The following is a 17594-nucleotide window of genomic DNA, read 5'->3' as shown; positions in this document are numbered from 1 at the left end:
GGGCTGGTTGGTTTTCCTCAACCTTCGCCAGTAGGGCAAATCTGTTAGTAGTGGATCTGTCTAAATCTTGCGGTCTAAGCTTGCACTTAATTTGGATGTAGCGATCCATTCCAGTCTGTGTGGCCGTGGCCGCTTTGGCACTTTCCGAAGCTGTTGTTTTTGTACTCGCTGTAGTCGTTGACGTCGCGGTACTTTGAGCTGCAGTGGTTGTCGCTGTGATTGCATTAATTGTAGCACTGCTAGTTGTTGTTGCGAAATTTGTTTCCGATATTGGAGGGGGGGTTTTACACTGTGAACTCCATGACGCGGGAGTCGGAGTGAGCAGAGCGGGTGAGCAAGACCGTGCCCTTTGGGTTTCAGCGGTCAGTAAAGCCGGGTTTCTTTTAATCGCCGATTTGTCCACTTCGGTATCGCGGGTTGAAAAGAACGAGTGGAAGCCGCTTCTTTGGTTCACTGAACTTCTACGCTCGTCCTTTTGATCGTTGCTCAATGAGCTCATTGCGTGGCACTTATTTTTTTTTAAACAATGCACTAGTTTTGTTATAAAAAGCTTGTCTATTGCTTTTAATAAATTGTAGTTCAGCATCTTTTCGCTTATATTGGGTTACCCCAGTTTTTTGATTAGGTGTATTATGGTGCAGTTTTCCCGGAGCTCGGACAAAGCACGTCCGCTCATTTCGGTAGTTCAATGGTCATAACACATGTAATTACCATGTAGTGCCAATAATAATTTTGTTATATACCTTGATTATTAAATTCCATATTTAATCATTCCTGTTTAATTTACAATTAAAACTTAAAACTCACAAAAAAAAATCATAAAATTTAGCGCTAAATTCATTTTTTAAAAAGGCCAGATCATAGTCTTTAAATATGGACAAAAACAAAATACCAAAGAAGTCTAAAATTGTTTTAAAATATGTTTCAGTCTTACTGAATTATTCTAGTACAGAAAATAAATTTATAACAAAAAACAATAACACAAAAAAAACACACACAATAAAAGAACAAAAAGAAAATTTTAAAATGAAGCAATTCGGGACTTTTTGCCCAAAGTGGAATAGCAGGCCGCGTAGTGGAACCCGCTGTAATAATTTAAACATTTAAGTGGGGTAAACATTTAAAAATTAAAACACGACAAAAATATGGCAGATGAGAGAGGGAAAGAGAGAATTCGATTTTTAGAACGTCACATCTTTGGAAAGATGAAAGTTTTAAACGTTCGAATCGATCCAGTGGTATCCGAAATGATACGAATGAGCCGAATAAAAAATGACGGCGTAGGGCTGCTTGTGTAAAGGCACTGTTTGGTTTTTTGAGATTGATATTGTACAATGACATGAATCCGCTCCAAAGTAAAACAACTGAAACTAGTATCTGAAAGTAATACGAATATTTATTCTGCAGGCAGATGAAACCGGATGATCCCAAGATAGATCAGTTTATGGGGCTAGCAGTCACATAATGTATGTTCAGGAAGTGCTGCCTGACCAAACATTGCGAGTCTAAAGCTCTCAATAGCGGAGAGGACGGCCCGACTTGGACATTGAGGAAAAATGGCCCGTCCATTAGGGATCCGAATCAGATCCTTACCATGCTTCTAAGGTGCAACCAGCATCTATTAATTAGGGCCGCTTATCATCAATAAGCAATCCTTAACTCCCGTAGAGACTGCTCACTAGGAACTTAACCTCGGATTCAGCTCGCTGAAAGGTTTGCAAATCTCCTAAACTTATCGATAAAAAAAGGAAACTTCATGACAGGATTTCGAATATTCCTCTAAAAGATGGCGGTTTGGATTCATAACATGATCTTGCAAAAGGCATGTACCTCGTTTACCGCCTAAGACTGGCTTTATGGCCGTTATTCGCTTATTGCCGTCAGCTGATCCTAGCAGAAGATGTTTTGGTGTAACACCCTAGAGACACATGTGAGTCGCCGAAAGTTGATTATATATTCAGCACTCATTAGTGTATTTTGAAGGGTTTCGTCGAAGAGTTTGGAATGTGGGTAGACCGCCTTAAGTACAGTTAATGAGCGAAGCATGAACTCGAAGCATCAACCGTAAGGAGCGGCAGGAGGTTTTTGCGGAAAATCTACTTTCCAACTCCTCCTTGAAGTATTCTTCTGTTCCCTTGAAGTTTGTGCCGCAGTCCGAAGTTGGCAGGAGTTTGTGGCGAGGCTATATGCATGTTCTTCCAGGCTTCTATGTGGATAGCCGCAGATTCGGATAAGTAACTACGCTCCAGTGTAGTTAAAGGCTCGCTAGAAACTTGCCATTCGTGCTCTTAAAATAGTGGTTGGCACGGCCCAATCCCGATGGGCATAGGAAATTTCTCTGCCCGAGCTCTGCCCCACGCACACAGTATAAATGTACAAAACGTCATGGTCAAAGACTACATTCTACCTTTCGTTACTAATACTAATGCGTTTAAATATTATCAATGTATTGTGTGCCATTCACTGGCTTAAAATCACGTTAATCATCCATTTGTGAAAGCAGTGGTGGTTCTTTTCGTGGAACTCTTTATTAGATGAGTTTTATGATGAAGTCTGGGCATAACGAACTTGTCCTCTTTCGGATTTGTGGAATCAACGCGTCGTTGCGTGCGCAAGACGCCATGGCTGTCTATGTGTACTTTGGAACCGAGCAACGGAATTGGTTTTCGTAGGATCATGATGGATAGAAAGTTAGAAAGGTAACTAGGAAGAATTACATAAAAAATGTTAAATATATGTTTTTAAATTTAAAGGAGAGGAAAATGAGATGATAGGGTAGGCCATTGTATTTCGAACATAAGACTCTAAGAGGAATAAACGCTAAGGATAGAGGACTAAAATTTCTATTAATAACGTTGAAGTTCAGGCGTGTTAGTAAATGCTGGCTATCTAAATCATAATTAATAAGGTTATGTATAAAAAAGACACCCAGAAATGTTCTACGACTTGTTAAGAGTGGTAAGTTTATAAGTAAGAGCTTGCTATGATACAAAGGAAGATAAAAATTTATATCCCAGTTAAGACCTCTAAAAGCAAATGTAAAAGGAAATTTTGTTGTACGGATTCTATGAGGGTTGATGTACTTGATATTAGGGACTCCAGACACATGAACTCATGACCAAAGAAATAAATAAACTTAGATCTGATAATTAGCTATTCTTGCAGAAAGACGGATAAAAAATAATATTTGGTGATTGAATGTTATATTCATAAGGCTAATCTGTCACTTTAGGCAGTGAGTAAGTTTTTTAAAAAATTTTTTCGAATACATTTTTGCGACAATGGTCTGAGCAGAGATCGAAGATGCATTTTTAAGCGTAATTAGAGGATGAAAAGATCCTGAGTAAATTGTGTCCGCAAGCGGCGAATTTAATTCCTGTACCATTCAGCGTTATGCACGGTAAAATTTGACCGAGCTAGTAGATATCTTGAAAAATCTATACTACTGCAGGTTTTTTTATATTTAAGTAAGAGTCTGTTTTTAGTATTTTTTAAGTTCGTGAGACACCTTGTAAACCAAGGAGAATTTGTTGAAGCGGACGGATATTTCCATGGCACACATGAGTCAAAAAATGTATTTAAAGCATGGATAAATTTTCACAAGGTGACATTTTTATCGGTGGATGTCAGAATATCAAACCAATTAAATGCATAGATTAGGCTTTTAAGTTTGTGAAAATCAGCCTTACGCAAGCAGCGAATCTTAAATGCCACGCAAGGAGACTTCTGATAAACTCTAAATTACCAAACTCTTGTGATTTTATTTCTTTTTTTTTTTCTTTTATTATGACAGGGGTGAATTTATTTAAAACTGTCCAACAGAGGCAACCATTAAATACTATTGTGACAGAAAACTTGGCTTATGTGAAACTTAAAATTAGAGGTGGAAAAATAAGAGCTGCTTCTGTAGCGTTGTCAGCAGCGGTCAGGAAGGCGGTATCGTCCGCATAGGTGGCTGCCATAATGTTAGGGCTCCGCAAGACTCGGAGATCGGCCGTGTAGACATTGTATAATAAAGGGCCTAGCACCATGCCTTGGGGGACTCCGGCGCGGACCTCTCTGAGTCCGGAAGTGGCTTTTCCGCATCTGACCGCAAATTTGCGGTATATATGGTATATATGAACATGTAATGTATAAAGATTTTGCGGAAAAAAGAATATTAATGCAAATTGATTCTTTGTCACTCTTGTGATTTTACCTTTTCAGAAGAAAGTTGGGAAGCTACCGAAATGAGGAGTCCACCCCCTTCGCCAAGCTCAATCATGTCTAAAAGTGGTGTACTTACATGAAAAAACTTTGGAGCTAAAAATCTCCGGCTTTAACCAAGTTTCTGTAAATGATATTAGCTTTTTGAAGTTGTGGACAAAAAGGTGGAAGGTTGGTCAGTGATTTTAACCTGTGTAAGTTTCACTGTGTAAGTGGTTTTAAAACTTTTTCTAAAAAGGTTGGCACTGAAGAAAAGCTCCTGATCGGCCTCCTGTTGGTAAAAACAGTTCTTCAGCGGGGCAATCCTGGGTCACAAACGCTTTAGCTAGCGGAGCCTAAGAGGTAGCAGCCTCATTGGCTGGATCCAAGCCGGAAGCGGGAAAGGAAGCAGTTCTGGGTAATTGCTCGCAAGAATGCATCGGGACTTGATGTGAGGCAAATGAAACAGAGGGCATGACGCCGGACTTCTTCGTATCTTTCATCGTACCTTCAGCAGAAGACAGCATGTGACAGGATACCGCACAGGGCACACGAAGACGAAAGAGAATTAAAAAGCATGCAAAAACAAATATTAAATGGCCTATCCTTACGATTACGAATGGCGATTACTAAAACGGTTGTGCAAAAGATCAGGGGCAACATCAAAGTAATATCCAGCGCTCGCACAGTCTCCAAGGCTGACTCCTGCAGACATAAAACGAGCCTGAGCTTCTCCATTTTGGTCAAGTGAGGATGGCTGTCAATCGTCGTCCTAAACAGGGGGCAGAAATCTGGTCACGCGGCATAGCTACCGCTGAATGAGGGAGCAGGCCGGCATGGAGTGGGTGAAATACCAGCACTGGTACCATTCAAAAGCGTAGAGTGAGCAGCAACACCCATGGAGCGCTTGGAATGTCGTGACGCTTCTCCATAGTTTTTAATTTCCACCGAATAAATAAAAACGTTGAGATTCAATTTTCAACATTTATTAGGGGTTCAAATTTAACCCAAAGCTCTTCAAGGCTTTTTCAATAAAAAAAAAAAACTGTACGAAGTTCTAACTTTCTATTCTCAAAAACACGAAAGTTGCGTCATTTCCGATCGTTCACTTATATGGCAGCTATAGGATATAGTCCGATCCTTGCGATATTTGGTGGGTCGTATTATTTTGTCAAATATAGCATTCGTAAAAAATCCGAATCTTTAACTCTAAAAACACTGGAGTTATACCATTTCCAATCAATTAGTTATATGGCAGCTATTGGATATAAACGGCCAATCCCGGCCGTTCCTACTTATGTATTTCGTGCAAAGGAAAGTAGGGTGCAGAGTTTTAAGATGATAGGTTTAAAACTGATAGTCTAGTTTTCGTAGAAACAGACAGACGGACATGCTTATATTAACTCAGGAGGTGATCCTGATCAAGAATTTATATTCTTCATGGGGTCGGAGGTTTGACCAAAATTATAATACCCTCTGCGAGGGTCTAAAAACCCTCTCCCAATAAGTCACAACCCTAGGCTACCTCATTAAAGAAGATGGCACATGGACAAGTACAAGTGAAGAGTCTTTAACCATGCTTCTAGGTACCCAATTCCTTGGAAGCTTTCTAAAAACAGACGTTCCGTTCGACGAAAACTTCTCTTCAACAAGCTTAAATTTTACCTTTGACCAGAAAACCCAACACTAGGCAATACACAGCTTTAGGTCTTACAAATCAGCGTGTCCTGACAGGATAATTCCCGCACAAATCCAACATGCGAAAGTAACTGGATGCATCTTTAAAAGATCCATGACTTCAGGTAAACTTAAATGGAAAAGATCCACACCCAATCCTCATATCTAAAGAACAACATCCCTAAAAAGAGGGTATTTCCCCAGAAACTTTACTCCACACGCTTATCTCTAAGATAGCAAGAGCAATATCTCGAAATAAATCGTGGCCTTCCCGGAGATAGAAGAGGCTTTCAACAACCTTCTCCCAAGCACCATTACTGACGCCCTGTTGTCCCATGGAGTAGATAACCACATGTCCACTTCAGACTCATTGATCAATTGCTAATTTGCAGGGCAGTAATGTCTACACCAGGCCCATCAACCTTCTCAAGGGCCGTCAGCAAACGAACCCCAGCAGAGGTACAGATTCTATGTAACATGGAAGAGAGAGGATATAAGTTAGTGGCAAAGGTGCCATTATTTTTACAGAAAAATACTCTCAGTCCCCTTGCGACCTCATAAGGAAAAACTGCAAACCCTGGCAACCTGGACACGCAGAAATAGCAGAAGTAAACGCGCAAAAAAACAAATCTAGTCTTATTCAGTAGATGATATAAACTCCCATCTCTTACCCCACCAATATTAAACAACCAGAGGCTCACCTTCGGCGACAGCGCAAAGTACCTAGGGGTTGTACTAGATAGGGAGGTAAACTGATATCTAAAAATAGAAGAAAGGTTGAAGAAAGCCGCCATAGCTCTCTTTACCTTCAAAAAAGCAATAAGTCTAAAAGGGGAATATCCCCCTGAACTGGATGTACACTGCCCTAGTGAGGCCAAACTACTGGAGTCCTGGTATGGTGGCCAGACCTCAAAAAGTATAGTTGGAAAAAAATTAAAATCCAACTTAAAAAAAATTGGAAAAAATTTAGAGTGTGGCAGCACTATTCATCAGTGGTGCCCTCAATACCACTCTAAACGCCATACTTAACCTTCCAAATCCAGAACTAGCTGGTATGGAGCCGGCGAAAGTGGCCACAACCAGGCTAAGAGAAACACACCAGTGGAATCCAAACAACACCGGGCAATCCACTCTTTTACTAAACGATACCAAAATTCCTAGCAGCACAGACTACTGTACTTCTTAGGAACACATGAAAACTCGTTTTAAGTACCATCATTTCCAAAAGGGAGGAATGGAATATTCTCCCTTCAAGAATGCAATATTCTTTTATACAGTTAGCTCAAAATTAGAAGAAAAAAAAGTAGGAGGTGGTGCATACTTCGAACAACTAGGCATAAAATTCTCAGCTCGGCTCGAATCCGGTACGCGTCACACATCAGCCAAAAACTCTACCGCTCAGCTATTCCCGAGACGGTGTCGCGCGACAATATTTTTAAACTTTACTTATATCTCCGTGTCGCTTTAAATTTTTTTTTTCTGCTGTGTCATAAATACTATAAATATACTGCATAATATAATTGTTGGTATAATAATTGTAATTGTGGATTTGATGTTAAAAAATTGTTAAGCTTATTATTTTACTCAATCAATTCCCCCAGTCTGCATCTAGCTTTCTTTGAGTTCGGACGTTTTCTTTTTCGCTTATGTCGCCTCTAGTTTGCACCGAGTGCAGTAAAGAAATTCCTGCTACCCAAATTCGTAGGTGTGACGCCGTTCGGTGCGCGTCGATTTGCCGGTGTGCCTACTACACAGCTTGTGTGGATTTGCCTTCGGAGGCTATAAAATTACTTATTAACATTCCGAACTTAATGTGGCAATGTGATAGCTGCGTCATTGGAAATGATTGGCATTCCAAAATAGATAAGCTTAATTATAAGGTTGTGGATCTGGAATCCCTTTTCGAAAGCCTTAATGCCAAAGTGGATCATGCCCTGGTAAATGGAGCGGCTGGACCCGCTGGACGCGCTTCTTCGGCTGGGGTCCAGGTTGTTGCTCCCCCTTCTATGCCTACCAGCACTGGGAGCAAAAAGGCTACACTGGTACCAGGCCACAACGGCATCTAAGGGGGCTGTCCCGAGGAAGAAGCGGATCAACCCTAATAGGCGCATTGTGGGACAAGCACCCAGTTGCGCTCAGCCTCAAATGCTTCCCACTTTAAAATATCTTCATATTGGTAAATTCGCGACGTCTACCCAACCAAATGCACTGTGCAAGTTTGTCGCAGATAAGCTGAACGTAGAACCAAGTGATTTTTGACATATGTCGGTAAAAGTCAGCCGGTTTGTCCATAGAGAGCCTGATAAGGTTATTGACCTCCCAGCGATTCTACCTTTACTAAAACCGCGATCTTCAAAAAAACCCCAGTAAGCGGCGCCGCTGGCGCCGTTACTTCTTGTTCTTCTTAAGCACAGCGTGGGTGTTAATGGTAACGGTTGACGCTGTCTTTAATTCCTCCAATAATTTGCTTCGTTTGCTGATCGATATTCTTCAACAACAACTTTTTTCAAGGCGAGTTGTTTACTTCTTATCTTCACTTGTGGATGTCCAGCAACAACAAGACGATGGTAATCAAGACGTTGGCAGCGCATCTTATTTCTTTTCGCTGGGCCACTCGCTGATGCTTTCTTTTCACAGATGGAAGATGTTTATTTACGTTTTGGACGTGTGAGTGGATCTTCGCTGCGTTTGGATGTGCCTGACTATGAACGATCAATGTTTTCACCTGGCACTGGATTTGCCTTGCAACTGGACTCTCGCAGGTCTACTGATGAGTCTAATGGAAATTTCTATGTGTCCCTGTCGGCTATCTTGCAAGATATGCGTATTGGATATGCCTTCACATGCGCCAGTACCAGGAGATTCATCATTACCGCCTTGCCGTCCAATTCCCACCTTGGACTGTAGCTACTCGTCGTCCTCGGACCCCAATAAAAACCTAAAAGTTCTATTCCAAAATATATCGAGAATGAGAACCAGTCCCGGATGGTATTCCATAATCCATAATCATCCTTGTGGAAACGAGCCTGAGTTCTTCGAGCCTAACTTGTACCATGTATTTCGAAAAGCAACGTTTACCAGAGTCATGAAATTATAGTTTTAGATGATATTTTTAGTGTGGGCCTCTCCCAAGTAAATAATATTTTTAATGATTTATCCAAAATTCTTGATCTTATATTTTTAAATAACGTGTTTAACAGTAAAGTAGAATTAAAAAGTAGTAAAGTAGAATTATGCAATGTACTATTAAGTCCATGTGATATGCACCTCAAGCGTTAGTAATTCATATTGAGTTTTATAGTTTTTTGCCTTCTGCTTCACCCATTCCATATTATCATTTGAATGATACTAATTTGTCACTTATTAATGCCTCTATTTCAGCCTTAATTTGGTTTTCCCTTTTTTCGAATGGATGTCAAAATCATCCCTGATCGTTACCATTGCTCAAACATTTTTAACGGTGATACTTCCATATTTCTTAGAGGACATGATATTTTTTTTACGTTTTACAAAAGAGAGAACTTAAGCACTCAGTTTTTTGGCAAAAGAGTGGTTTACCGACAACCGAATCAAGGTTACGGAATCGCCTCCACAGTCACTTGATTTTAACCCAATTGCTATCTTATGGTGTGAAATAAAGAGAATAGTCACAGAAATAAACTCACCCATTAACATTGCGTTCGTTACCGATCATGTGCTCGCCAAAATTTATTCCCGTGGATGGCCGTGTTTGTCGTCAAATTTTTGCTCGCCAAAATGCTCGCATGAAATTTAAATCATTCTATTTTGTCTACTTTGGCAACAACATGCTCGCCAATGGATGGAAACGTTGGCACGGACTTCATTTGGGAAAACGTTTTGAAAAAACATTTGGGAAATGAAATTCAAGTTGTCGAGCATCTTCGCCAACATGCTCGCCTGTGGATGAGCCCCTTTACCTGGAGAGATGCCAATATTTTGCAGACTCCTTTCTAAAACGCTGTGCTGCTGTTACAGCTAACAAAATCATTTAAAAATTTTTTACCAAATTGTATATGCGGTATGCGGTGGTATGTTTCGTACTACTATTATTTTGAACGATTGATTTTTTTGTCAAATTCCACATTTTTACTTTTCTAAAAAAGTTTCTTGAATTATCCTAAATGTACCTTAACATTTAGGTACATTTATACCTATATATTTATTTATTTAGGTACATATAATACCTATTATAAACATCTATTGTTAGAAAAAATCATTTTAAATCATTTTACAAAGTCTACTACCAACTACAACCACACTTACGATTAAGAAGGGAAGCAGACAAAAAAGTCTATAACTCCTGAAAAAATTCTCCGATTTGGCTGTAGTTTGATTTTTAGGTGTAGATTACCCATTGGAACAGTTTGGCTTCAAAACATTTTCAAAAAACATTAACGAAGTGGCGCTATAATAAGATTTCTGTTTTGGGGGCAGGAGTCGGCGTGACAAAATTTTGACACAAACTTGATCTGACTCCAAATTGAAGTTCTAGTTCTTCTATTTTAAAAACTATCTTCGAGATCCACGCGCTAAAAATGTTAGCCCGTTTATGAAAAATGTTATATTTTTGTATATATGATTTGGATGAAATTTCTTTATAGCCTAAATCCGCATTCAAAAACCTCTTTTGCTGCTCTTGTAATATTAAATGCCAGAAAAAGTGGTCATTTACGACATATGATATACCCACCGTGGCACCAAAGAATATAAAGTACATAGATGGGACATCTCATATCATCTCATCGCAGTGGACCTTTTTTTTTAACCGTTTTTATTTTTTTCCTAATAATATTTGGTGGACAATAAACTATATTTATAAGTGCTATATGTAAATTTAGTAATATCCACACGCGCTAATTGCAGAGTGCAGAGCCGTCCTTAATTGTTTTAATTTATTTTTTAGGTAGGTAATAAAGCTACTGATTTTCAAACTATTTAGAAAGTATTTATGCTGTCAAAATGTGCAATTATCCTGAACCTTTTATAGCAAAATTGACAGTGACATTTAACATTTACACTTGAAGCCTTAATTGGCGTTGGTTCTGTAATTTAAAAGCTGTACAAAGAGTATAAAAAGGGTAGATGTCTTGGAGCTGTGGGTCAAAAATATAAAAATGTTCTTAGTCTTGAGCTTGTTTTTATATGCTCTCTGTTATTTGGTTAGCTCTGGGCTTTCCGACTATGCCTGCAACAAATCGGATGTGTCATTAGGTTTGTGCACTCCAAATTTAACTTTTTTTCACTAATAAATAAACTTTAATTTTAGCGCTTTCTCAGATTATTAGCGGGCTTAGACCACGACCCCTGTCAATAATAATACTATACGGATCAAATAAAGATTTTGATAATTGCGACGGCGAACGATCTTTTCCCGTGGACGACTTTGTGAAGCGACTTCATCGCAATTACTATAATTCACTAATATTCAACAACAGGGAGATTTTCTTTCAACACATCGAGGCAAATCTAATGGGTGCCATCGAGTGTGTCAGTCTGATTCTAATCGACCCCAAGGAATTATTGGATAACCTTTATAACCGACACTTAACACACCGTCTTAGCCTTTACATTTTCTATTGGGGGGCTAACTGGCTTCCCCGTGCTAGTCTATTAAAATTTGAGGAGCCACTTCGTGCGGTCGTAGTAACCCGCCCTCGAAAACACGCTTTTCGCATATATTATAACCAGGCACAGCCCAGCAAAATAAACCATTTGCAGTTGGTAAATTGGTATGACACTAACAACCTAGGTCTAAAACGCTGTCCACTCCTGCCGTCCGGAGCGTCTGTATACAAAAATTTTGACGGTCGCGTTTTTCGTGTTCCTGTTTTTCACGTAACGTATTAAAATTTCTGTATAAAGCTTGGACGAACTATCTGAATTTTAGTCTCCACCCTGGTTTTGGGTCGCCTATGGGAACAAGAGCGACCGTTTTATGGAAAACTTAACATCTCTTGACAGTCTGGATAACAGCGAGTTAAGGGTTACGGGTGGACGCGACCACCGCCTGCTCATGCTTTTGGCGCAGCACATGAATTTCCGGTTTAAATATATAGAAGCTCCTGGAAGAACACAAGGATCCTTTAGATCAGAAGATGCTACAGCTTCTAAAGACAGCTTTACGGGTGGAATCGGACTTTTGCAGAGCGGCGTAAGTGATCAAGATATGTATAAACTTCATTCTATGCATTAATTTATTTTACCAGTAGCATGCCGATTTTTTCTTAGGCGATGTCGGTCTAAGCTCGGAGCGGCTTAAGGCCATTGAATACTCGTTTTTCACTTTGGCCGATTCCGGTGCCTTTGCCACTCATGCCCCAAGACGCCTTAATGAGGCCCTTGCTATTCTGCGACCTTTTAAGCCGGATATCTGGCCATATCTTATTCTTACAATAGTCTTTTCTGGTCCCATGTTCTATTTTATTATTTCCATACCTTATCTTTGGCGACGGCACTACATCACATCGGATGTAGAGTATTTTGGAGGACTGCGAATTTATTTGGTATATATTAAAGAGATAACACCCTGTCTGGTGCCTATTCAACATCCGAGGGTAAAAAGGCCAGTCGAACTTTTTCAAAAGTGCATTTGGTTTACATTGAGGCTATTTCTAAAGCAGTGTAAGTAATGTTATATCTGATTATACAATATGTAATTGGGAAGATAAATGCCAATCGAAAGAATCGGCTTGATGTTTTTTATTCGGACTCAAGCACGTGTCCCCCAAGACGAGCTAAAATCGTTCAGATGATATATTCTAATGATTAAAATTTTTAAAGATAGTTCAAATTAATAAGAGGAAAGAAAAATTAGCTTCGGGCGGAACCGAAGTTTTTATACCCTTGCTGTCAAATTCGGATATACATCGCAAATATTGCACTCACCCTTCTTTCCTTTGCAGTATAGTATAGTCGCAGTATATATAAGTCGGAATATATAGTTATATATGAGTCGGAATAGCAGTATGTATAAGTCGGAACGGCCGGAATCGGCCGACTATATCCTATAGCTGCCATATAACTGATTGATCGGAAATGGTATAACTTTGGTGTTTTTAGAGTTAAAGAGTTAAAATATTACACAGAGCTATTTTTGGCAAAATAATACAACATGCCAAATTTCATAAGGATCGGCCGACTATGTCTTATAGCTGCCATATAACTGAACGATCGGAAATGACCCAACTTTTGTGTTTTTGAAGATAGAAAGCTGTAACTTAGTTCAGATTCTATTTTTGGCCAGTTTATCCGATCTACCTATAACTACCGATCTATATAACTGAACGATCGGAAATGGTATTTGGTAGAAATACCAACTTTGGTGTTTTTGAAGATAGAAGCTTGGGACTTTTATTTATACTTTTATATAGACTAAAAGAGTAGAAGGAAAAAAATTGTTCAGAAAAGTGGATAAGAAAAAAGGAAAAAGGAAAAAAGGAAAGGATGGTTCAGAAAAGTGGATCCTCTAACAATGAAAACACAGGCAGAGAGTTTTTTTTTAAACAGTACCTATCGTCTGAGATGACAGTGCTAAACTCCCATTTAATAGATAGAAAGTGGGACAATATCGAAAACTTTGTCATCAGGTTATCGTATTAATCCAGAAAAGTTCATAAAGTACGCACTTGATACATGGGAATATCCAATTGAACAATACTCGTATTATCTCCCAGCTATATTGGGATAAAATTTTGATTCACGGTCTTGACACAATTAAGTATGCCTTACTTTCTATTGGAGAACTTTCGGATAAAGCGGTAAAGACTGTTCAAAGACTTAGGAGCCACCCCACACGTAAAATGTCTCGTGTCTCAACGAATACAGATTATTGAATACACTTTTGTTAAGTTCAAAATTTGTTATTATAGGGCAAGGAAAATTTAAAAATATAAAGTCTATGTTTGATAGTTCTGTTTATGATTGAATGAAGTAAAGATATTTAATTTATGTTTATTTATTTTTTGAAGCATAAACTTTGAATTTATTTTATTAATCCCAATTTTGTATCTTTATTGTTAAATGTTTTCAGAAATAAATTTATTTCACACTTTCGCAATTTTTTGAAAATATATAAATAACACAGTGCGACAGTGATTTGGAACTTTTGAAGAGCCCTAGTAGGAATTATTTATTAGGTCGAATATAGTACAAAACCGTGTTTGAAATATTTCTAACACCCTCAAAATCTTACTTTATTTAGAAAAAAATTAACGCGTAATTTTAAGCGGATTTTAAAATATCCGACGTCTTTTAATAGTTAAATATTGTAGCTGTAAATGTTGTAAATGTTTTTTTTTTTATTGTCGCACTGTGTAATAAGAAGCAGAAAAATATTGAGAACAAAGATACCGGTGAAAATTTAAACTAGGAACAGCCAGTTAGGGACCGTAGTATGCTTTTTATTCTCATTGATTAACTTACAACGATGGGTCACAAGCGTATTTTGTAAAATTAGGTAATTTAAAAATCATTTAATTCAAGCATAATATTAATATATGTATGTACGCATGTATGTATATGTTATTAACAGGTTCAATAGGCTTTACTCTCGTCTTTTATCTCTCATCGTACCTGAAATAATTGAACGAATTACGAATTAAAATAAATAAGTAAAATATAATATTTTCGCCGCTTTAGAGATATTTCGATTTGATTTTAATTTTTGATTCTTTAAATAAAAATCACATAATTTTTCAATTTTTTCAAATAAAAATCAAGAAATAATTATTTTTTTTTATTTAAAAAAAAATAAGAAAAGCTGAAATGAAGCTGTTATATATATTTTTTTTGAAAATTCAAGACTCAATTTTACAAGCTTCTGAAAACTCTTTGAAACTTAAAAGTTGCAATAAATTTTTCTGCGGCCAATATTTTTTTCGTTTTATTCTTTAGTTGAATAGTTATGCCTTTACCAAAATATCAAGCATTCGTTTTAGCATCCTCCTCCTTAAAGAATCAAATTTCTTTACTTTTTCTTTGGTAGCTTGTCGGGAACTGTATAACGGGTATCGAGCTAAATTCTTAACAATTGTATACTGGGTAGCAGCTACCTACGTCTTAGCCGATGTCTACTCCGCACAACTGACAAGCCAGTTTGCACGACCCGCCCGCGAGTCCCCTATCAACACTTTGCAACGCCTGAAAGAAGCCATGATTTATGATGGCTACCGCCTTTATGTAGAAAAGGAGAGTAGCTCGCTAGAGATGCTGGAGAATGGAACGGAACTTTTTAGACAGCTGTATGCTTTAATGCAGCACCAATTTCCCAACACTCGGTCGGGTTTTTTAATTGATTCAGTGGAGGCGGGTATTAAGCTAATAGCCGATGGAGGAGAGGACAAAGCAGTTCTGGGTGGGCGAGAGACACTCTACTTCAACATGCAAAGCTATGGAGCTCAAAACTTTCAGCTCAGCCAAAAGCTATATACTCGCTATTCGGCGGTGGCAGTACAAATTGGTTGCCCTTTTTTAGACAGCTTAAACGATGTGTACGTAATGAACAAATTTCAGTTTCTTTGGTTATTTTCTTTTCTTATTACCTAGTATCATGCATCTGTTTGAAAGCGGAATTCTAGACAGGATAACTATAGCAGAATATGCGGCTCAATCAAGACAAATTACCAAAAATAAAAATCATCATTCTTCGGATTTAACAGCACTTGAAAGCAGTAAACATAGTACTAACGAGAAGATCAGGGACTTGCAAAATCAGCCCGCATGCAATGAAAATGAAATTATAATGCCACTTAACTTCCGATTACTTCAAGGAGCCTTTATTGCTCTAGCAGTGGGTTCCTTTACTGCAGGTGAGTCAGGAAACACTTTATTAATTATATTACATTCATTTTTAAATGTTGTTTTTTCCCCAGGATCGATGTGTCTCTTGGAAATGTTTTTGTGCCATCTAGTTTTGGACTTAAAATGGGGTGATAATTGTACTAGCTGGCTTACCAATTGGAAAAGAATAAGGCAATTCATTAATTATTCATTCAAAAATTAAGTAAAGTATAAAAAAATTTCACTCCCATTACTTTAAAGCAGTGGTCGGCACGGCCCTATCCCGTGAGCATAGGAAATTTCTGTGCCACACACACAAAGTATAAATGTGTGAAACGTCATACTCACAGCCTCACATGCTATTTGTTGCAAATACTAATGCGTTAAAATCATATCTATGTATTAGGTGCCGATTTTTTATCTTTCTTTTTATTCTTTATTTATTTTATTGGGGATGAAGGGGCTATGCTACTGAGGTACCAAATTATAATACTGAGAAACCATCGCTGAATCCCACTTAAGAAACACTTTTGCTTGTATGAGATGTCCCATCTATGTACGTCAGTCCACAGTAGCGCCTCCAAAACTCCTACCGCTCGACAAAAACAATAAAGTCATAATTGCAAAACCATACCTATCCAAGAGCTTCCAGTTTGAACCATACTTACCCGACAGGAAATTTCCAAAGGATTTTGGAGCAACAACTTTAATAATTATGTTTTTTGTAGAATATATGTGCTGTATATAAATCCGATCCTAACTTCAAGGGTATATCCATTTCCACTCTGCTCGAATTAAACTTTACTTTTTTGTCTTGCTTTTTTTCGTTCGTTAACTTATGGGCTTAAGGTATAACTAAACACTCGTATTCGTAGAGTACAAGGGTATGAAAGTCTATTGAATTTAACGTGAGCACCTGCCATGTTGGCTCAATCTCACGGGCATGGGATATGAAACGATGCGTCAATCAGCGTCCCTTTTGAACCATGTTCCGCCGGATACCGACACTTAAGCCAGTCTGCTCTAGTCATGGCTTATATCCTGGAGGATGGAGGTTATCCTCGGTTACCTAAAGCTCTTCCGGTCTATGGGATCCCGGCACCCGGTTGTATAACGCAACTCCACGTCGAACCCGAAGGCTCTACCCGCATTCAGGTGTTAAACGACAGCCACCACGGCCCCTAGGGGCCTCAACCATAGCCAGTTCGGAACAAGTTCCGTGGGCTCTGGCGCTCGTAGTACCAGAAATTATCACAGGACACTACCAATTTTGACTCCAGAACAATCACGGGTTGGTGACCCAATATTTTACATAGCTGCTTGGAATATCATTATGAAATGGGCGAAGACGAGTCATAAGATGTAACAGTCTTATTTACCATGCTCATGGGCATGGCTTTCTCACTGTGAGGAGGCGAGGACTATTCCTTCCTCTTCCGCAACTCGCGGCATTTACTGCTTCTCAATGACCAGACCGTTAGAAGACGGCCAGCTAAGTTCCCAACAATCCCTAAGGACATGTGACAAGGCGGAGTTGAGCACCATCTCCGTAAATCCTCATCACCCGTGGTACCAGAAAAGGTCAGGTTCGTGCAACTAAAAGAAGCACTCCCAGTTTCAGTTACCATGAAGCTCGGGGACTGATCACCCCGGCGGTGAGCGAAAACACCGCAAAACCTACAAAAACCTAGTCACTTGATCCTGATTCACACACCATTCACCCCCTAGCACTCCTCGGCATCCACAAATCAAGGTCTTCGACGACGACTGAATACGGCTCTCGCAAACCCATTCAACCTATCAACCCTATCGCTAGTGGAGAGCACCTGACTAAAGTCAAAGTCCCCCCCGGCCTGAATCACATCCAACCCACCCAGATCACGAAGATCATCATACAGCGGACACTCACAAAAGAACGTGCTTCCAGGTCTCGA

The 17594-nt window shown here is 38.9% G+C and overlaps 1 protein-coding gene across 12 annotated transcripts in view; it reads left to right on the top strand.

The window, feature by feature from the left end:
* The window catches only part of Ir40a (Ionotropic receptor 40a), a 32956-nt gene extending 16129 nt beyond the window's left edge, over positions 1 to 16827 (top strand). Inside the window, exons 2-8 of one of the 12 annotated variants that reach the window (XM_070277709.1) lie at positions 10871 to 11094; positions 11150 to 11718; positions 11771 to 12034; positions 12093 to 12504; positions 14867 to 15371; positions 15427 to 15689; positions 15753 to 16827. In XM_070277709.1, the coding sequence (XP_070133810.1) occupies positions 10998 to 11094; positions 11150 to 11718; positions 11771 to 12034; positions 12093 to 12504; positions 14867 to 15371; positions 15427 to 15689; positions 15753 to 15883 (2241 nt within the window). In that variant the 5' untranslated portion in view covers positions 10871 to 10997 and the 3' untranslated portion in view covers positions 15884 to 16827. Of the gene's footprint in view, positions 1 to 1407; positions 2700 to 2753; positions 2959 to 3793; positions 4127 to 4206; positions 4382 to 4444; positions 9898 to 10870; positions 11095 to 11149; positions 11719 to 11770; positions 12035 to 12092; positions 12505 to 14866; positions 15372 to 15426; positions 15690 to 15752 lie in introns of those variants that run through there. The other 11 variants (XM_070277710.1, XR_011442207.1, XM_070277711.1 and 8 more) reach the window with 11 other exon arrangements.
* Positions 16828 to 17594: the final 767 nt, after the last annotated feature.

The sequence above is a fragment of the Drosophila bipectinata genome, chromosome 2L (assembly GCF_030179905.1).
Source record: "Drosophila bipectinata strain 14024-0381.07 chromosome 2L, DbipHiC1v2, whole genome shotgun sequence".
NCBI lineage: Eukaryota > Metazoa > Arthropoda > Insecta > Diptera > Drosophilidae > Drosophila > Drosophila bipectinata.
Note: the sequence above shows the minus strand (reverse complement) of the source record. Positions and strands in the feature narration are given on the sequence as shown.